General features: G+C 39.5%; 1 protein-coding gene across 4 annotated transcripts in view; it reads right to left on the reverse strand.

Annotated features, from left to right (window-relative positions):
* TNRC6B (trinucleotide repeat containing 6B) overlaps positions 1–23,006 on the reverse strand; it is a 204,229-nt gene that overhangs the window by 94,921 nt on the left and 86,302 nt on the right. For 2 of the 4 annotated variants that reach the window (XM_015593603.2, XM_015593602.2), the window contains exon 1: positions 14,044–14,271. The exons of the other annotated variants lie outside the window; for them this stretch is intronic. In XM_015593603.2, the coding sequence (XP_015449089.1) occupies positions 14,044–14,048 (5 nt within the window). In that variant the 5' untranslated portion in view covers positions 14,049–14,271. Of the gene's footprint in view, positions 1–14,043; positions 14,272–23,006 lie in introns of those variants that run through there. 4 annotated transcript variants of the gene reach the window in all.

A 23,006-nucleotide genomic window follows, 5' to 3' on the forward strand; every position in this document is an offset into this window, starting at 1 on the left:
ATCCAACTAGTTCTCCAGAAGAGCCTCTGTAACCTAAGACACAAAGGGACTCTCCCCAGGAAGAGAACACATTCCTGTTTGCCAAACTAGGAACTGTAACCACCACCAACCCTGAACCACCGCAGATACTATCAGTATTTCTGCAACAGGCAAAGCAGACAGAGTCCTCTTGTTAGGTACCACACATGAGCCATGCTTTTCTTCAGTATCTCCATCCCTCAGATGATAGATGGGCCAGCTGCGCTGGCTCTTCTTTGTTTAATGGGGGAAAGAGGACAGGTGATCAGAGAAGGTGCTGCAGCTCAGAGAATTCAGATTGATTTGCATTTAAAGTTTTCTCTAATTGTGAAATATTCTTTGTTTCTAAAGGACATTCAAGTATGAGCAAGGGAGGTGGGAAAAACTGAGAGTTCTACAAAGTCCACTGTTGCCTAAAATATCAATACTGATTTTAAAAGGGAAGGGGACAGTCCACAGCTCCCTTCCATGCTACCCCAAGTATTTCTCCAAAGGAAGGGAGGCCCAGCAACTTCAGGAAACTACTGTGAACCTAGCTGGCCTGGGAGAAGCTTTCTGTCTGGTTTCTTCCTAAAGCAGTGGAGTACAGCACTCAAGTCAAGGCTGTCTGGTCACTTCCTATCTGTGTAACCTCAGGCAAGATACTTAACCTCCTTGCAGTTAGTTAGCTCATGGTCTTTATTACGAAGATTAAAGCTGCACAGTCATAGAGCACTGCAGTTACAAATAAAAGATTTCCTCTCAGTTAAGCTCTTAGAGCTGGTAGATGTTCTTTTTTAGGGTTTCTTATTTTTTTAATTTTTCTTAATTTAATTTCTTTGAGGGTGGAGGAGGGAGGGCTATCCTAAATGTTTTCTTTCTTTTCCTCTCAGACTTCATCTCCTATTTTACAGAGAAGAGTGCCTCCCATTTAGAGGTGAATGTCTCCCAGTGGGAACTCCTTCAAATATCCTTCCCAACATCTTGAAATTTGCTCTTCCCTCTCCAAGGCAAACCTGTCATCTATGTAGAAAATCTCTTCCCTCACCTTGGTTCTCTTCTCGTACTCTCTCTTCCATGTTCAAGTCAACTGACTCTCAGTGCTTACTGGGTGCCAGGCTCCGCTCACGGATGCTGAGGATACAGCGCTTATCCTTGCACTCTGGTCGTTGCCTCGCTACCTGCTCCTTCCCTTTGGCCTTCTGATTCATGCTTTATAGAATGTAAGCCCCACAAGGGGTAGGATTTTTATCTATTTTGCTGACAGCTTTATTCCTAGAGACTAGCATAGCTCCTGGGACACATATGGCACTCAAAGATTTTCGTTAATTCAAGTCATCTTGATTCATTTATTCATTCAACAGATACTCGCTGACCACTCACTTGTGCGTATGTCAGGTACTGGGGTTACAGAGGTGAGCACAAGTAGTTATTGTCCTAGAGCTACTCATTGTAGTGAGAAAGAGAGACCCAAGAACCCAAGGGGATTCTTTCCAATGTGACAGATAGGAACGAGCAGGATGAACAACAATGCGCTGGAGCTGCTGGGCCTCAATGGAAACCTGTGGACAGACCATGCAGTGAGCTCGTCGAGGCCCAACCTAACTGCCCACATTCAGGGCTTATCTCAGCTGACCCCTTGGGGCACCGGCCCTGATGACTACCCTTCGCACTTCCCTAAACTCCTTCTTGCCTGGGTTTCTCTTGCACCACCCTTTTTCCTGTTTCATTCCATTCCTCTGAGGATGCACTGTCATTCCCTTGGCCTGGAAGACCATCTCTACATAAAAACCAATGTCCCTGAAACCTCTTTTGAGCTGTAGACCCTTATTTCCACTTGCCAAGTTGATCTGAATGTCCAGCAAACATCTAATACATTCTAAAGCAAAACCACAGCCACTCAGCCTCCATCCTCACCCTACTACAGACTCAAAACCCCTGCTCCACCCGCTGGACACTCACCCCAACTCACAGAATCACCCATTCATCCAGCCTGGGGCTATCACAATTCCTCCCTCTTTCTCATCGGAACCAATGGATTTCACTCCAGAAGTCTCTAAAAATCTGGCTTTTCCACCTTTACTGTTGCTGATGTAATTTATGTTCACCAATCACTGTTCTGCTTTGACTGTCTACCCCTAATCTCTCTCCCTCCCCATCAAGACCCTCAACATGGAGATCAATTCAAGCCAGTGATTTTTTTAAGCTGCTTTCTACAAGATAAAATCCAAACTTCTTGGAATACAAACCCAACCAACCCATCCACTCTCTTCCAGAGAGCCTACGCTTGTGTCCCACTAACGTCACCATTTCCCAGACTCTCCTACTCCCGAACTCCTCACCTTTGTTTACGCCATTTCCTCTGCCTGAAATGCTAATAATAGAAATGACGAAAACAGCAGCTTACATGGATTTCAAACAATATGGTAAACACTTTAAATAAATTTTCACTTAATCCTCATGACTATTCTTTGAGCTTGGTACTATGATTATTCCGCATTTACCAGTGAAGGAGCTGAGGCACACAGACATTACTTGCCCAATACTGGCTGATCTAACCACACACACAATTGTCTTGACTTCAGAATCTTGGTTCTGAAGCACTACACCAGACCACCCCTGATTTACTCACCACTCCCTTCACCGAGCAACTCCTAAGTACCCACTGAGACTCTGCTTAAATATTTCCTCTTTAGAGGAGACTTCACCGGTGCCCTAGGCCTCTCTCTCCACCCTCTGGGATCCCTTGACATCATACTTCTCTTTATTACGGGCAACCTCATTGACTGTTTACATTGCTTGGTGACTTCCAAAGATAAAAGTCAGATCTTTGTATTCCCAGCACTACGTATTGCCTGATATATAAACACTGATGTAATAAACAAATTCTTCTCTTACACAGGACCTAGAACATATCCTGCACAAACTCAAGTCTACCCAGCATGTTGCTGCCACCAAACACCCTACATTGCTACCTGCGGCCTCTAACTCTCTCTGCCCCAGGACTCTTCAAGATGAAGAGGCCAAGCCCCTGCTGGGCCCGCCACTCCCACAACCAGCTGATAGCACTATCGCAGTGGGGGCAGGCTAGTGGGCTGCCCGCCATGCTCCCCTTGATTAAAGGATTAAAGTGGATCTAAGGGACTCTTTCTCTTGATGAGGATAGGCAGAGAGAGGACATTTGATGTAGGGCTGCCAGATTTAAGATCTTTGTCACTTAAAATATAAGAGTGGGGTGGCAGACATTAAAATTATGTACGTAATACGACAGAACATCTGCCATGGCGATTATTCATAACTCATAAAGAGCCAACAAGCTGGCAAAACCGTAAATAATATGATTTAGTTCTGTGACCTACTTGCCACTTTTACATAATCACCATGACTATATACCTCATTAAATCAGATAAACTTTGCTAGATTCTACAACTGCTCAGCACATAACGGAGTTGGCTTTTTTTTTAACATTAAAGTTGACTGGTTATCTGTTTACAGTATATGCAGAGGGAACAAAGCAATTTTTTTTAAAGTATGAGTCACTGAAGCCATTATCACTGTAGTCAGTAAATAAGAATGAAGGAAGGTTTATTCCTATGAGCGAGACTAATAAAAACCAGCAAGCACAGTCAATTGTAATACAGGCTAAGAGACAGTCTGTAAGTAGGAAGTGCCACCCAAAAGCTGAACTTCAGCATCTTTGCTGATCTATAGCCCTGATGGAATGGTTTTCACCACCCTATACTTAATTTAATGAGGTGTCTCTTAGTCCAAGGCTGTCCATTTTGTGTGTGTTTGAAAATATTTTTTCTTTGAAATGATTATAATAAATGGTGGGTTTTTTTAAAAAAGCCTCTACCTGGCAAATTTAAAACTGTTAACTCATGTTGGATCCTAATATTGGTTTTGCAATGTTACGGGTTCCCTGAAACCTAAGTCTGGGAAACGCCATGTTAAAGCGTCTGAAGAGACCTGGGAAACAGCCAAATCCAGCCTGCTTGACTAGGATGTAGTTTTAGAAAGGAATAACTAAAATGGAAAGCTAACCGGGCATTTTCTCAAGTTATGCCAAAAAAAGAAAAGAAAAAACCTTGGTACATTAAGATTTTATATATACACATCGCTTAAGCTTCTCAATGTATGTTAGCATTTTAAAGGCTGTAAGTCCTACAGTAAGCAAAGATCAGTTTATTTCAGCTTAATATGGAAAAGAACCTTTTTTTCGCAAGCAAACCAATTAGTACCCAGACAAACGGTGGGAAAATCTCAACCATGTAGTAAGCGTATCTGAAAACAATGTGTTAATAGTGGAGACACAACTACACAAAACCTGGAGAAGGGGTGGGGAAGCGCCCTCCTCCTCCACAAGACCACGGCAGTATTTTCTGCGGGGCTTTTCTGAGAGAGAACACATAATCTGGTTAAAGAGTGATTTCTACTTGTTTCTTCAAAATCTGGAGGGAAAAACATATATCTCTCTCCATTCCTCAGTCCAGAAGGTCATCTCCTTTTGATTGGCATGGAATGTTTTAGGCAGGGAAGACATTCTGATCATCAAAAATATCTCCCACATGAAGTAACAAATTAATATTTGTTAAACTGCTTATAAATTTGGTTGGTATGATAACTGAGTAGACTGATAAATTTGGTTTTCAAGACTAGCAAAATTGGGAATCATATCTTGGGATATGGCGACTCATGAGTGGTCCCCTAAACTCCTTCAAACCTCAGTGAAATAGCCCTTAGTGGATCATTAGGCCAATTTAGTAGGCTGAGATAATCAGCTTTTTTTGTTTTTGTTTTATAAAATGGACTTGAGTCCAATACATTAAGAATATACTACACATAGTATCAGAAAATAAATACTTTTGCTTCAGTGTATTCATTCATATATGTACAGGGTCTCAATGCAAATTGTATTTCTTACTGTAGATCCAATCAAAAAGTTTAGAAGACACTGTTCTACCTAATTCTCTCTAACTTCAGCTTATAAATAGGAACTTCTTGGCATAAAAAGAACAACAATTATATTCCGTAAGCCCAGGGGTAACAGAAACAATGGCACTGAGAGGGCCAAGACTCACTGCTCTGAGCTCCTGGGAGAGGAGCGAGGAGCCTTCTGCTAGGTCTCCGGCCTTATGGAAGCATTGAAGGGCGTTACTTACAAGCGAGCACTACCATTCAGTCTGGTTTTTACAAAGGCATAAATTGGTAACCAAAATGTACTTCTAAAGGAGAACAAAAATGTAAGCAATTTTCATATTGATTGAAACAAAACAAACAAACAAACCATCCCCCCGCCCCCAGGAATTCACAGAATAGCTGACTCCTCAAACTCATACAGGGCACTTCATAGGAAAATAAGCTCCTCTGTGTTGGCTAAAATGAAAATGTGCAGAGACCAAAACCAACCCCTACTCTCCAGTGCGAACAAGGGTCGGTTTCAAGCACAATTCAAGGTCATTTCTAGCTTTATTACAGGTATACCTCAGAGATATTGGAGTTCGGTTCCAGACCACCCCAATAAAGTGAGTCTCACAATAAAGCGAGTCGTAATCTTTTCGCTGGTGGAAGGTCTTGCCTACAATCTAAAAAATGCAACATCTGTGAGGCTCGATAAAGTTACGCACAATAAAATGAGGTATGCCTGTACTTGGAAGGTCTAATTAGTAATTACCAAGCAGTCTAAACTAATGAGATGATTAAATAAAACCCTGTGAACCTGCTTTTAATAAACCTCCTATGTTTAGTAAATATTATACTGGCCCAGGATGGCAAGAAATATAAAATGCGTGTAGCAGTCTAAGGCCAAGCAGCCTGCATCTCTCCAAAAAAAGGTGAGATACAAGCTCAAAATAACTAGCCCTTTGGCTTAGTAGCAGGGGTGGAGATGTAAGAGTGGGAAGACTTGGCCTGCCAGCTGAAAACTTCCAAGAACATTCGAATCCTAACCTCCTATCTTCCCACCTGGAGCACCATCTCACTGACTCTATGTTCAAAAAGGTCCAAAGGGGGCCAAGGGTGTTCTCACCTCTGCAACCAAATCTGTCTTTAAATGTTAAGCCTCCACACCTAGCATTCCTGAATTATGACACTAAGTGGTATGTTTTAAGAATTTCTATCAATGTACCACCCTGCTGACCTTAGACTCCTAAAAAAGTCTGATTCTTGTTTTAAATTTTGGAATCTGTGCACTTTCATAAAGAGTTCATCTTCTTATACATAAAATTAGGATTTGACCTTCCCAATTCTAAACATACACAGGTGTTTCAAGAAATACCAATCCTGTGAGAAACGTCCTGTGATGTTAAGAATGCTTTGTGCTGCTCTGGCTACTTTCAAAGTGCACATTAGCTGTAAGGCAACCTATTGTCCCTTGCGTAACCCTGAACTGTCCAATATGGTAGCCACACATGGCTAGTGTGCACTTGTAAGGAAGCTAGTGTGACCGAGAAACTGATGTTTCAATTCTATTTTAGTTTAGCTTAAATTTTAAAATCGATACTTATTTCCAGTACTAGAAAACTTTTGTATGTTTGGAAAAACTTTGATATATGAGTATACTTTTTCAACTGTAACTTTCATGAGCTCTAAATACGGATCAAGCATTTCCAATGAAAATTTCATGTTCAAGCTGAAATGCGTTGTAAGTATAAAATACACACCAGATTTCAAAGACCTGGTATGAAAAAAAGAATGTCAAATATCTCATTAATATTTTAAAATTGTGACCACATGTTGAATTGATATTTTACGCATACTGGGTTAAATAAAACATATGTATTATTAAAATTAAATTCACCTGTTTTCTTTTTACTTCTTTAATGTGACTCCTGATAAATGTAAAATAACACATGTGGCTCACATTCTATTTCTACTGGATGGTGCTGGTGTAACCTAATGATTCCCAACCTTCCCGCTGGAACACCTCCCAACATCAGGTTCGGGAACGCTGCCATAATCAAATACTGTTCTTCCTGTGCAGCAGCAAAACCTGCTGACCACATCTGAGATTGAGAAGTCCTTTCTCCACCTTCAGTAACTTCCTGACTGTCCTACACAACCACCTTTCTTTTAATCCTTTTCCAGGTCCTCTTTTTCTTCCTGTCCCCAAGGCCTTATTCTCAGTTCTTTTCCATTCTTTACACTTCCATGGTGACCTCATCCACTCTCTCAGCTTCAACTATCACTTCTACATGGATGACTTCCAATTCTTTATCTCCACTTCTGACCTCTTTCTCAAGCTTCAGCTCCACAGTGCCAGCTGCCTACAAAACAGTGCCATCTGGAAGTCCCACCAACTTCTTGCACTCAGTATGTCTGACCTGAAATTCCTCATCTTCATTTCTGTTGAAGATTCCCATCATTCACCTTGCAAACCTGGAGTCCCTGGTCCCTCTCCTAGCCCACTGCCAATCTTACAGCCAGCCATTTCATAATAGTGTGTTTTGCCACAGCCTCCTAACTGGCCTGCCTGACTCTAAATTCCCCTCCCCCAGCCCTCCCCCGCCCCCCAGTCCTCCTCTTGCCCACTGCCATATTAGTATTCTCAAAATACCAGTCTGATCACGCTGCTGTCAGACTTTTAACAGGTCCCCACCACCCACCATGGCAGTCCAAACAACTCAGCAGGCATCCTGGCTCTCTTGCACACATCCAACCTCTCATCAATCATCTCTGAGCACGACTAATCCTCCAGCTAGAGAGTCCTGCCCTCTAGGTCTACTCTTCAGAATTCTGCCCAATCTTAAAGGCACAGTTCAAATACGAGGTCCTCATAAAGCCTCCTCTGATGAACCAGCTAAAATTAGTCTCTCTCCTCCCTCAGACTCCTTAGGTATTTCTTCATGGCAACCACTGTGGTGATGGGAGTGTGTACGGCTTTATCTTTTTTTATAAAATAGTGTCCCCTTAACAGCGTCCAATAGCACCTTGCACTGCACATAGACATCTTTGGACATTTTGCCAAAGAAATCAACTTAAAAGGGAAAATCTTGGTAAACTTGGGACTGCTAATGATTCTCAAATCTTTATCTCCATCCAGATATCTAATTACTCCAGACTTTCTTTAGATGTCCCAAAATTCACTAACTCCAAAACTTAACTATCTCAACTCCACATGTCTCTTGTCTAAATGGACCCGAACTCAGTGAATGGTGCCACCATCCCATCAGCAGCTTAGGCCAGAGCCAGTGTCATCTTTAATTTCCACAACCCTCACCTCTCCCACTAAAAGATCAAGTCTTGTGAGATCTTCTACTTAACTGTCTCTGGACTTACTTGCTTGTTTCCGACGCTGCTGTCAGTCCAGGCCACCATTACCTGGGCTTAATGCAACACCATCTGATCTTATACTCAACCATCCAGCCATTTTCTATAGTGCCAATTAGAGTCATCTTTTAAAAATCCAATCTGAACAGGTGAAACTCCTACTGAAAACTCTTCAATTGTTCTCAAATAAAGACTTCAAAACATGGCTTATAGACTCCTCTGCATCTGGCCAGTGTTTACCTTTTCAGCTTCACTTATTTCACAGATCATCTCTTCCCTTATATACATCGTACTCCAATCATGTCCAAGTACTCTATGTGCAGTTCTCCTAATATTACCACGACCTCTCTTGCCCTTGCACAAGCTGGTCCCATTATTTGGGGTTGGGTATTCCTCCTTTATAATCATCACTCAAGACCCTGAGCACTGGCCAAACCTTGAACAGGTCCTCACTATCTACCATGGCAATCCAAACTACTCAGCAGGCAGCCCAGCTCTCTTGCACATCTGACCTCCCATCAATCATCCCTGCATTTACATTCTATCTTCAGCAATGGTACCTGGAGAAAAGCTTCATGCTGCTGCTATGTTAGCCCTTATCCCAGTATTTGGCATGTAATAGGTACTCAAAAATTATTTGCTAAATGAGTAAATACATAATAACTTTCTGTTTTTCTAGAAAAAACAGATTCCAAGGTTAATAAATGAAAGTCATTTCTGTATTATCTATAATTCAACAATATTGTATAAAGTGAGCAACTGACCAAAATTTTTATTTTATTTGTCTTTTGAGGCAAAGCTATTAATGGTTTGGTTAAATAAATAGAATTTACACGTGTAGGCTCAGAATAACTAAAAATGAAAGAAAAAACACTGTATTTTATGTTCTCCTTTGCCTTGTAAACTCTAAGACCAATTCATTTGAAACTGTTTGAACCTTCTGATGCAAAACACAGAATGTATGAAAAGCAGCCAAGCAAATGTGGATACATCACAAAGGCAGAGCCTGAAGGAAACTGGAGAGCGTAAGAGACAACCTCAGACCATAGGAATGCAGGGACTTTAATAAAAAGAAAGGCTCAGAACGCTCCCGTCCTGGTCCAGGCTGAGGCGTGGCGCGGTCAGCGCCCATGCTTCACCGTCCTGGGAGCCACGAGAAAGGCCGAGGTGTCTGTGGGACCATGAAAGCCCTTCTGGTTTCTTTAACAAAGGGAGAGAGAGCAAAGGAAGGAAACACTCACTGAGCAACAAGACGAGGTGCTGGCCCTTCCGTACAGCGTTTCCTTTCTGCTGCACAAACAACGTATTAGCCCCATTTCACTGATGAAGAAATAGGGACTTATGGTCACATTGCTGGTCCTGGTGATTTTATCACTCGGGTCCAACTCAAATACATTTTTACTGAGCACTCACTGCTGCTAAGCCCTGTTTTACATGCTGGGGGTTGAACAATGAGAAAAACAAAGTCTGCTTTCATGAAAGGTTACGGTTTAGTGGGGACTGATACACCATACACAAATAACGTAATTTCGGATGGTGCTACAATAAAGGGGTATTAAAAAGCAAAAGTGAGGCCATATCATACAGTAACTAGGGAGGCGGCTTAGGTTTTGAGGGTCTCAGAGATAACTTAAAAAATAATTTTGAGCACATACTTTTGTAGGGCTAAAGAAAATGGATAAAGTGATTATCTTGTCAAACAATAAAATGGAAGTCTCTAGAACTACTAGAAGCAAAAATTACCATTCATTCTCTGATTATTAGCAAAGTGACCATCAAGTGAAAGGAACTACAGCGTTAATCCTAGTCATAAACCAAAGTGATAGGTTAGATAGTCACCAGATGGCAAATATTTCCACATGAACCAAATGGCTGTTTAGAGCGATAGGCCAATCAAATTAATTCCTGGATCCCCTAGCACCTACAACAGCTCCTGACACATACCGGGGCATACTAAATGATTGCTGAATGCATACAGGAAGAAAGGAGAACGTGTTAAAATGTCACTGTCATGGGTTAAATCCCTTTTTGGGCCAAGTGATTTCAATTCAGCCCACCCCACTCCACCACCAGTCTTAATCGCAAGAAGCAGGTGAGGGAAGTCGGATTAGTGTAAATCCAGAAACAATACTGTACTAGGAAACAATTAGCATATGCTGGCCCCTTCCCTGGCCAATGGCCAGAGACCCCCATCTTTAAATCACAAGTTCCACTTAAAGAAAATCTAATATCCAAATGATGACTAAAAATTAGTAAGGGGTCATTATTTGGCTTCTTTAAGTAAGGGCTCTCCTAATGCAGACACTCAGGATGCTTCTGTACCAGGTGCCTGTTCTAACTCTCGTGCACACAGAGTACCACGTCGTGACCAACTCGACCTGGGTTTCTCCCTCACTGCACTGGTACTCCTTGAGGGCTGGGTCGAAGCACATTCTTCTGTGTTGCCTCAGGGCCTTGTCCAGTTTAAACTACAGAAGGTCAATGATTACACCGAGTTATAGAAATAAATTTCTTCAAAACTTTTCGGTCATGGGGCTGTTGGATAGGGTGAGACCCACCCCTTACTACCGTTATCTGCTCAGCCCGCTCTGCAGAACTTGAAGGTCTCATCATCACATGTCACTCTTTCAGTGTCTCTTGTAGAGCTGAAGAGCTAGAAAAGCTTAGGAGTCTCCGCTTCAATTTTAAGGAGTTTATTTTTAAAGGGTTGTCTTAGTGGCGACAGAGAATAACAAATAGCCATTCAAAGCTGAACAACAGAATTGAGTTTGCACCACGTATCGAAGTTGCCGATGCTCTCTCTCTGGCACCCAGATGGAAGGATGGGAAGACAGTTTTAAAATGAGATGCCACTTCTGATAGACGTACGCTACCAATTTTTGTGATTTTCAGGAAAATCTTAATAATCTGTGACCTTTCTTTCTGAGACAGAGTAGCATTGTGAATAATGACATTACTATAACATCACAAACAGACCCAGCATAAGGAGATCTGGATGGGGGAAGGGAGATCTTCACTAAGGACTATATTCATTTTCTCCAGAAAGAAACTTCCACTGCATACGCCATCTCGTTTTTAAAAACCACACCATGCCATTTCTAACATCCCTGGGTTTTGCTCTTCATAACGTCATCCACATCTCTGAAGTTTTTAAAGCTTCATTTCACACTACCGGCAGAAAGAAAACTTCAACGAAAGGCACAAATAGATACTATCCAACTGCACACTTGATTTATTACTCGTTTTTATTTGCTTCCGATTACCATAGTTTTGGTGTGCCATAAGGATTGGCTCTGCAGGAACTTAGATCCAAAATGGCAGCTGAGCTTCTGAAATTCACTAGAGCCATAACACTTACATACGTGAAAACTGGTCTTATTTATCTCACTTTTTAACCTGTCTAGGAGAAAAGAATATTTATAAAAACATTTCGAAGAATTAGATGGCATTCTCTTATATTATTCTCCTTTCCTTAGAAAGTAGGCATCCTGCGTCTGGTTCCTCTGCTCTGAAAACTGAATTAACCTGCTATTCACATGTTGACACGGTCCACAAAAAAACAAAAACAAAACCGACCAACCAACAAACAAACAAAAACAGCTAAAGGCAAGACAAGGAAAGCCTAGGTTTTCCTCACTCTTCTGTAAGGCCAACTTAGGAAATGGATGTAAAATGAATCACCTAACAAGTAAAGCCCCAAATAAGCACTTTCATTTTCAAGGGGGAAAAAAAAAGGCAGCAAAATCAGAGCTGTAGTTTTCCTTAGGTCCACCACAAAGCAACGCTCCCTCTCACTGTGGCAATTTCTATGTTTTTTCCTTTAAATTCAAGCTGTAAAACAATTTTAGAGACATTCGTTCCAGACTACCTCTCAAATGTTCCAATCCTGACACAAAAGCTGAACTTATCGAAAAATTTACACTGAATTTAAACCATCACTTCTCATATTTCCATTACTAATAAAATAACATTAATTTTACAAAAATAATAAAATACTTGCTCTTTAGAGATAGAGCACTTTAATTATCTTTATGTATTCAAATGGAGTCTTTTTGTTAAATTAGCGTGAAAGTCCCTTCATCTACACACAATTGGCCCAAAGAAACAGGCCATTTTCAGCACAAGAGGCCAATCCATTTTAACAGTGAATAAAGCTTTTGAAAGCACTACACACCCTCTTCCAGACTGTCAAATTTTCAAAATGGTCCAGCATTTTTCTCCATTTTTTTTTAACACTTTCAGGTCCAGCACGCATCTTATAATTAGATTAATTAAAAAGGAAACAACAAAAAACAATGCTCCCTTCTAATCAAAATTATTCCATTTATGCTTAATTAGCTTTAATCCAAGTCTACATATTTAATGATGGGGATATGACAATTCAAGCCATTTGCATATTTTAAATGCTTTTCTAAACTATACTTTGTAACAGATTCAGAACAGTCTCTTTCTCGTGCCAATATGCCCAGGCGTAAATCAGGAGGTACAAATTAGGGGAAAAAAGAAAAGAAAACAAGGCCTCTCAGAGCCAGAGATGTGCCGAGGGGGGTGGGGTAATTTACTCAGGGGTGGGGGCAATTTACCCGCCACATCACAAACTACGATCCTTTCAGCCCACCAGACTGAGAAGCATTACATCACACTCTCACAATGATAGGGGGAGGTGGCTCTGAGAAAGCAAGTTTTCAGCTTTCTTCCCTCCCAGCTCCCAGGCTTTCTAGAATCCTGCATTAGGAGTAATGGAATTTAACTTCAGGGCACCGCACAGGTTCAAGGGGTAACTAACATATGTGCGTACACAGACAGCTACTTATCTGTATGACCCTCGCTGACCACTTCACCATGGAAACACGGCCAAAACAGGCAACCGCACACACAGATGCTGAATTTGTGCTGAGGAGCCCCAGCTCGTCAGTATAAAATTCAACAAAAACTGTAATCGTGAGAAATGGAGAAGGCCAGTCTCCCAAGAGAAACTGATAAAGAAATAATTCCTCATCAGGGTGAATAGCTGTTTATATCTTTAAAACACCATGTTTACAAGATAGTTCTAACATTTGGTTCAAACCATGATCAAAATAACAGCGCATCTGGCTGCCCATTTGCGAACACACACACAGACCCAAGTGCAAACGAGCGCGCGCAGAGGAGAGGGGGGATCCACACATTGCTCGGGAGGGTTTCAAGCAGGGGAATCTACAAACCCAAACCTCCTGGTGTTCACTCGCCCCCGACCTGATGTTTAAAATGTACCAGGTCTCATTTAGTTTTTCATGTCTCTAGGAAGGATGGCCTAGCTTAAAAAGAAAAAGGAAAAAAAAAAAAAAAAGGCTTTCTCTTGGTAGTGCTTGCCCTCCCGGATCCTTTGTCGGCCTTAGCAGCCGAAAGAATGCAAACCCATTTATATTTATGCAAATTTTTGCAGCAGATTTAAGGGGGCAGGGAGAGGTCTGTGTTTTTTAAAAACCCCTTTCTAAATATCAAATTTCCAATTATTCGCAGCTTCATTTATTGGCAAGACAGAAACAATGATGAAAATCTGCAGACAAATTAAAAGTGCAATTAAATCACTTCAAAATTTAAATATTTTACCAAGGCTCTTCCATTTCTAAAATGCCGAACCAAAAGTACATCACGGGTCTGATTTACAGATTCACGAAATGTCTGAAGCCAGTCTCCATGCTAGACAAATGTCGATTTGCAACACCACTAGTGAAAACAGTTAGACAAGATCCATATAAATCAATTGGTTTTAAAAAATTGAAAATATTTACCAACCTCATAAAGTGCAGCAGTGCTTAAATCCAGCAATTTGAGGCATACAAGGTAGAAATGGAAATGAAAAAAGGTCCAAAAAATGATTTCTTTTTGTCTATCTGTTTTTTTGTATTTTAAATATTCAGAAACCAGTAGAGACTCTGTCGGCCATTTTGGCTTGAACTAACTCTCTCACTCACTCTCCCTCTTGCTCTCTCTCTCCCCCTCTGTCTCTAAAGGAAGCAGCTTTTTGTGACCTTCAAATAGAGGCGGATCATGTGACTTCGGGTAGGTTTGTCAATCAGAAAAGGGGAGGGAGCTGGGGATGAAACTGCCTTAAAGGGAAAGCGGCCCTTTTCCACTCACTTTCATTTGTGAAATGCTGTTATCTCATACTCTCCGCCTACACACACTGAATGTGAAAGTGGCAACAGCATAAGGGTAACAGATGAACAAAATATAAAAACCTTTATTGGTTTATAGAAATATACTCGTTGCTAACGATTCTTGCAGATCCTGGAGCTTGGCTCGTTTGCTACAGTTATTCTCTTAGATGTTTGGGCAAGCACAGGCTGGCAAACTGTTCTTTAAAAGGGGGCTTGAACAATGCTTTACCCAAACAAGAGACTTTAGTTTTTGAAGATTAAGATGAACTATAGGGCATAACTGACCTCTAACAAGCTCGTAAAATGCATGGAAAAAGGTTGAGAGGAAATACACCAAAGTATAAATTGTGAATGGCAACTCAGAGAGGTTAAGTGACATCAAAAATCACACAGCTAAACAGCTGCAAAACAGGAACTGGTTTCCCAGTTGAACTCCGCATTCATTGTTTTGGGTCTATGTGTGTTTGGTTCCACCCCTCCAAATAAAAACTGTACTATAGCAGCGGTCCCCAATATTCTTGGCAACAGGGACCAGCGCTCCTACGAGAATCTAATGCTTGATGCTCTGAGGTGGAGCTGAGGCAGTGATGCTGGTGCTGGGGAGCGGCTGCAGATACAGATGAAGTCTGCTAGCTCCACCGCTCACCTCCTGCTGTGCGGCCCGGGTTCCTAATAGGCCACTGACCGGTTGGGGTTGGGGACCCTGTTAACCACAATGCAAAAAACTGAGTTCTTCTGGGATAGGGCAGATCTGAGTCATCTTTAATCTCCTCGCCCACTGGAGGAAGTAGCTCTGCAGCTGACCTGGAGTAAGCACTAAATGAAAAACCTGACTAGTTTCTCCCATCCTTACGTCCCTTCTCACTATATGCATCTCGATTTCTAACCACCAAAGAAACCTATGCTGGGTTTGTGTCTCTAGCCCTGGGGCTAACAAGCTGTACAACCTGAGTTAGGCAAGTCCTTTACCTCCCTGGGCCTCCGTGTTCTCATTTGTGGAATGCAAGGATAAGCCATGGTATCACTAGATGGTATCTTTGGTTCCTTTGTAGTCTAAAACGGCACTTAAATTTTTTGTTGTTGTTGCAGTTCTGTTCATCTTATCCTTGCCATCTCAAAAGTAAGTCATTACTACAGGAAGGCTTTCCTTGTCCTTCCCAGTCTAGACCAGCCTTCCTGCTCAACACTCCCATAACAACTTTTACTACTTCATAGCACTGGTCGTAACAGCAATTTATTATCTGTGAAAGAATGTGTTTACTGTTAGTCTTCCCCAGTAAGTATAAGGACAAACACCGCATCTTCCTTCATGGCTGTGGGAGGCCCTACACCAAGCTCGGCATTGTATGTAAATAAATGAATTAATTACTTGGACCTCCATTCAGAAGTGCTGAGCTGAACAGAAGGAATCTGCCACCCAAATGCAAGGATTAAAAAATCACAGTTTCCAGAAACTTGCCTATATCTATTTAAGGATTGCTTAAGGAAATAACTAAAAAATGATACAAGTGGGCAAGTGTCCAGTGACTACCAGACTCCGTCCATCTCCATAAACCAGAATAGATGGGATTCCATAGTGTGATTCTCCCAGATGAACTAGGCCGACAGAGTGTAATCTGCCATGCCAGCCCACAGAGAGCTGACGGATTCTGTAAGCCCTGCATTCCTTGAAAATGCACCTATGATCCCTTTCATAGTCCCATGTCTGTCATCCTGGCTCCTGGGTCTTTATAGAGTTCTCCTCCCTCATTTTTTCTACTCTGATAGAAGAAGAGGAAAAGAGCTGTTTCAGGGCAGGCAAAGGCCAAGCCTAGACGATCTGGCAGCTTAAGTATTTATGGCGTAAAAGGCTTCCACTGTCTTTGCGCAGCCCTGAATGGAGTAGGAGCCAAGACCTGGACTGACAATTGAGATGTAGGCAAAAGCAGGAAACTCCTAGAATGGAAATTTTGAATACTTAGTCTATTTTTATCCTTCCAATACCTTCCAGATGAGTTACGGAAAGCTAACTTACGTGGAGCATGATCAACATGTTAAAATGCATAAAGACTGTACAGCCGCCTTGTTTTGATTTGTTATGGACATGCCCTCTTTCTCAAACTGAATTTTGCTAAGTCTCCATTCCCCAATGCAGAAATTATTGAAGAATGTGTATATGTGTTACCTTGTAAGTGTTAAGTAACGAGCTGCTCAAAAAGTCAGGAGACATAAGCACATTTTAAAACAAAATATTAGTTCTAGTTTCAAATAATATGATCGATGTTTTTCCAACCTCCAGACATCTTTTTTTTGGTGAGATATCTCTATTAAAGCAATTAATCCAATTGTTCATATAAAAGAAACAAGTGCAATAAATATACCATTTCCCCTGTATTTCCAGACATTTTGGACTCTATGATATTCTAATTATAATTCTTCATATTAACAATTATGGTTTTTAAATTATATTCTTACAAAGTGAGGATACAAAGTAACAAAAAATGAGTTTATTTTTTAAAACAAATAAGCCATAACTTACATACTCAAATACGTGTTATCTTTTAAAGATGGCACCTTCGGTGACTGTATACCACTATTAAAATATTTTTATTAGGAAACAAGATTGAAAAATAATGAACTGAACATGTAACTCAAAAATTTAGAAAATGAATAACAAACTCAAAAAAGAAATTAATAATGACAAAAGCATAAACATAAAGCAATAGCCAAAAAGAAAAAAAAAGTGTAGACTGGATCAATAAAACCAGAAACTTTTTGTTTTTAAAAAAATAAAAGTAGATAATCTTTTGGAAAGTCTCAGCAATTAAAAAAAGAGAAGTCATAAATGAACACTATGGCTAAGAAAGAGAACATTATAACTACATACTTGAGGATTTTTAAATTAAGAGAGAATTATAACTTTACGTCAATAAAATTGAAGATTAAATAAAATGGATGATAGTCAAGGAAAACGGAGATTACCAAAATCAACTCATGAAACGTTATGAAAATAACAGCAACAAAAACCCAGAGCAGAAGTCTATAAGACAGTCAAAGAACTAGCAACTAAAACTACATGAGGCACAAATGGTTTTCTGGGTGAATTCTACCAAACTTCTACCAAACTTTTATTGAACGTACAATTCCCATTATTCCTACTATTTCTGAACTTACAGAGATAAAAAGGAAAGGTTCCTAATTTCTTCTATGAGGCTAACATATTTCTGATACCCATCTACATTAAGACGGTACCAAAAAAACCACTATAGACCATCCATTCTTCATTTGTGAAGACAGACACAAAAATCCTAATACTTGCAAATAGAATTTAGCAGTTTTAAAGAGAATAATTTATTATGACCATAAAGGGTTTATACCAAAAATGCAAGGATGGTTAAATTACAAAATCTATTAACTCTTCGTTTGTTCAATAAGTCTGTACTATGTTTTCCATGTGTCTGATTCTGTGCTAGGTGCTAAGGATACAGCAATAAACTGGAAAGGAAAGGTTCTCATGGGAGAAGAAATCACTGAGAAGGAAATGGTGTGATGGGATATGGAACGACTGAGGGAGGCTCGCTTTAGGTAAGGTGGTTAGGGAAGGCTTTTCTCAGGAGGGATATTTAAGCTGAGTTAAAAAGCAACTGCTTGAGTGTTCACAGAACGAGAGGGATGATTGGCGGCTAGGACATGTGAGCAGAGGAGAGAGGTAGGGAATGAACCTGAGGAGGTAGGAGTTGCTAAATCATACTGGGTCTTGCAGGCTTTTATTTTATTTTAAAAACAGTGGAAAGTCACGGAAGAATTTGAAAGCGGGAGAGTGAACAGCGCCATTTTGTCTATTATTTGCTCTCCACCTAATACCTAGGGTCGACAAGCTTTTCAGGGTCCTAGGAAAATGTTTGAGAACTGAAAAAATACATTTATAAGTCTAAAATACAAGAAGAAAATCAAAACCATAAAAATTTGCGAATGCTTAAATGTCCTCAAAATATCAACCAGCAACTTTATTCACTATTAAATTTAGTATTTATAAAATTTCATTACATTTGAAAACAATTCTTCCTTTGCAAATATTCCTAAATATGTTAAGAAATTTTGAGTAATTATAAATTAAGTCAGTTATTTGTAGCCAAAGAATTTCAGAAGCAAAACAGTACAATTCTTTTAACATGTGATAGCAAAACTAAATAAAACCACATATTTAATATGGGATGTGGGTACCTTTTAACGTTTCCTATAAAGCAGGACAAAGTTTCCAAAATCTCCAAAGTAAGCACTTCAAGGACCCATGGAGGTCTTACAACCACTTTAGGAGAAACAGTATCAGATTTATGTTTTCAAAAGCTCATCCTGCCTTCTGCATGGAAAATATATTATAGAAGACCAAGAGGAAAAGCAGAAAAGCAAGTTGGAAGGTGACTGCCACCATCTAGGTGAGGGAGGGTATCCTGGACCATGTGGAGGTGGTAGAGGTGGAGAAAAGTATATAATATATTTTGAAGGTAGAAGTAATTCTACCATGTTGTTGTTAAGAATGTAACCTGTGGCCATGCAATATAGTAAGGCCAATCAATCCTTTCAAAAATAAGACTCCAAACTTGACACACCATTCATTCATGCAGTCAAGAACTATTCTGCATTAGATACAGTTCTAGAACCAGACCCAGGGGATAAAGAGATGACTGTTAACAACCTTGAAAGATGCAGGCATGTAAATCCATAAATAAAATATAGCACGGTTAAGTGCCTTTATTAAAGTATAAGTATGCTAAGCAAACTAAGTTAGACCATATGATTTCACTCATATGTGGGATATAAAACTGAAAGCAACAAACGTGACAGACAAACAAGAGACGCATGGACAGAGATGGTGGACTAGTGGTTACCAGAGGGGCGCAGGGGAGAGGGGAGATAGACAGGAGTAAAAGCGGCCACATATATGGTGACAGAAGGAAATCTAACTTTGGGTGATGAACATACAATACAAAATATATATGACATACTGCTGACTTGTGCACTTGAAACTTATTTAATTTTATTAATCAATGTTGCCCCAATAATTTTTAATAAAAATGGCTTTGAAATTCAACAGAGCAAGGGTCTACTTCTTATTCTGTTTTTCAACATTTTTCTAGCTTACTTTCATGCTTATTTGTAGGTAAAATTTAGATTATCTTCTATTTCTTTAAAAACGTGTTAAATTTTTTTTAAAAAAATATAAACAGAGAGATAAGATATTTATGCTATAGGGATATAAAAGACTAACTGCTGAGAAAGTCAGAAAAGATTTCACTGGGGAGGTGAGATCTTGAACTGAGTCTTTAAGAATGAGTAGGAGTTTGCTGTGTAGAGAAGATAAGAAAGGCAAAGGCTTTTGTAATTCTTATCGACTTCACTATCACCAAACGATGGCAAGGAGGAAGGCCAACGAGAAAAATATATAAATATAAGAGCTAAGTTTTCCCAGGATTCTTATCCCCAACAAAGTCAGAAGGCGGAAACAGTAGCCAAAACTTCATGGGAATCTCCAAAGCAACTAGAATACAAAATCTTTGGGCTGTAGTCAGAAAATAGAAATCTAGCATTTATACTCTCATTACATTCAGAAATTAGAATGCTAGCAGATCTTTTAGGAAATATATTTTTTTAAAACTCTTTAAAACCAAATCTCTAAAATCAAATTCAGATTTGGAGGACACCTTCCTTCCTTGACATGCCAGCTGAGTCCCCTGTGCTTCCTGGCACCTCGTACACACCTCAGTGGTGGCACCTTCATCCCCATTACCGTTATCCATTGACTTGGTGCTTCCCCCTCTAAAGTATGAGCTCCTTAAAGGCAGGGTATGCGGCTTGTATTTCTGGATCTAGTACACAGAAGGAATTCAATGAATGTTTGCTGAATGAATGACCAACTGAATAAGCAAAAGAATAAACGGATAAATACTACGAACCTAAGATTTATAGGGTACAAAAGAAGACAACATTTAAAATCCTATAATTGGGAGATAAGACATAGACACAGGACAGTCAACAACAAACTGTAAGATATATTAATTGTATGGTTCCACCCTAAGAGAAAGAGGAATTAGAAAATGGAGAGACTACAGCTCAGTTAAAGCTGGGCTTTGTTCAAAGGAAGGACAAGACCAGAATGGTCAAAACAGAGGCAGTTCAGAATGAAGCGAATGAAGCTTAGGGTGCAGGCCCTCTCACTTTCATGGGGCTCCCCCAAAGCTCTAGGAGGGGTCCTAACACTGTGCCCAAATGATCTCTCTTATTTTTTGCTACCATGTATTTTTTTCTATTTTTATTGTGGTAAGATACACATAACAAAAATTTACCATCTTAACCATTTTTAAGTAGTGTTAAGTATAGTCACATTGTTTTGAAACAGATCTCCAGAAATTTTTCATCTTGTAAATATGAAATTCTATACCCATTAAACAACCTCCTTTTCCTTCCCTCCAGCCCCTGGTGACTACCATTCTACTTTCTATTTATAGAAATCTGATTGCTTTAAATATCTTATATAAGTGGAATCATACAGTATTTGTTTTTTTGTGACCGGCTTATTTCACTTAGCATAACATTCTCAAGGTTCATCCATGTTGTAGCATGTGACAGCATTTCCTTCTTTTTATGGCTGAATACTATTCCATTGCATGTATATACCACATTTTGTTTATCCACTCATCTGCTGACGGACACTTGGGTTGCTTCTATCTCTTGGCTATTGTGAATAGTGCTACATAATTATGAGTGTGCAAATGTTTCTTCAAGACACTGCTTTCTATTCTTTTGCATACAAACCCAGAAGAAGGATTGCTGGATCATACGGTAGTTCTATTTTTAAATTTCTGAGGAACCTCCATACCATTTCCATAACGGTTAGGCCGTTTTATAATCCCACTAACGATGCACAAAGGATTCAGTTTCCCCACATCCTTGTCAACACTTGTTATTTACTTTTTTTTTTATAGCTATCCTAATGGGTGTGAAATGATTATATCTCATTGTGATTTTGATTTTCTTTGATAATTACTGAGTGTCTTTGATATGCTTGTTGGCCATTTATATATCATCTTTGGAGAAATGTCTACTCAAGTCCTTTGTCCTTTTTTAAAATCAGGTTATTTGATTTTTGTGTTGTTGAGTTGTAGTTCTTTATATATTGTGGATATTAATCTCTTATCAGATATATGACTCGCAGATATCTTCTCCCAGTCTGTAGGCTGCCTTTTAATTCTATAGATTTTGTCCTTTGATGCAAAAAATTTTTATGTTTGATATAGTCTCACTTTCTATTTTTGCTTTTTTGCCTGTGCTTTCGGTGTCATATCCAAAGAATCACTGCCAAGTCCATGTTATGAAGCTTTTCTCCTATGTTTTCTTACAGGTTTAGGTCTTAAGCTTTAATCTATTTTGAGTCAATTTTTGTACATATTGTAAGATAAAGGTTCAACTTCATTCTTTTGGGCAGCCAGTGTACCCAACACCGTTTGTTGAAAAGATTCTGCTCCCCAGTGAGTGGTCCTGGCGCCCCTGCTGAAAGATCCTTTGACCATATATGTGAGGGTTTATTTCTATTCTATTGGTCTATTTGCCTGTCTTTATGCCAATGCCATATTGTTTTGATTGCTGTAGCTTTGTAATATTCTTTGAAATCAGGAAGTGAGTTATCCAACTCTGCTCCAAATTACCAATTACTTCTATACGATGTGCAAATGTGAGATATTTTCATCACGATCTTACCCCTGATTGTTAAAACCACAGCCTCTTTCCATCTCAACTTTCTCCCCATCATGTTCCCTGTCAGTAGAGTTAGAGCGGCTCTAACTATCTGGGGATCACTAAAGAGAAAGTTAAGTGGGTGATACATTTATTTTGGGTTTAGTGGAATATATTTATGTAGTTCTCAGTCACTTCCATGTATGGTCAAGGTATTGTTAACCATCCTTGTGTACAAATGTCACTAGACCAACTCACTCTGCATTGCGACAGAAATGTGCAGGGCCAGATAGCATCACAATATAAATGTGTCAATTCAAAGAGTATTTCATAAGCAATGTACGAGAAAAAATGAAGCCAAGTAATTATCTAATAGCTTATATATAAATATCTTATAGTTCACATATAAAAGAGACTTGGTAGAGGTTTTTCCCAAATTGATAGCAACCTTACAAATTTATATGATGTTACTAATAACAAGTTGTGAGGCTGAAGCTTTTCTAATCTATCAATAATAAAAACCATATTTTGGTTAACCATGCTATAGAAAATACTGATTTATCTCTCTAGTCTCTTTTCAGAAAATAACACTTTTTATAATATGAAGGGGCAATCAAAGAATATGCAGCCAAAAAATGTAGAGAAAAAGGTTTCACAGTTTTGTGTTAGACAGTGAATTAATACAAACATTACAATATATTTCTGAATTTTATATTTGTCGACTTTTTAGAAGTTGCCATTTTTGTGATTTATTTCGTTGTAAATAAAAATTCACTTTTGCAGCAAATTTGCATTTGAAATTAATTTTCTATTTCTTAAAAAGCACTCCCACAAAACCTAGATTTGCTCCTGGGCAAAAAGAAGGGTCTCTTGACCTGAAGAAAGGCA

Source organism: Pteropus alecto, unplaced genomic scaffold (genome assembly GCF_000325575.1).
Source record: "Pteropus alecto unplaced genomic scaffold, ASM32557v1 scaffold157, whole genome shotgun sequence".
NCBI lineage: Eukaryota > Metazoa > Chordata > Mammalia > Chiroptera > Pteropodidae > Pteropus > Pteropus alecto.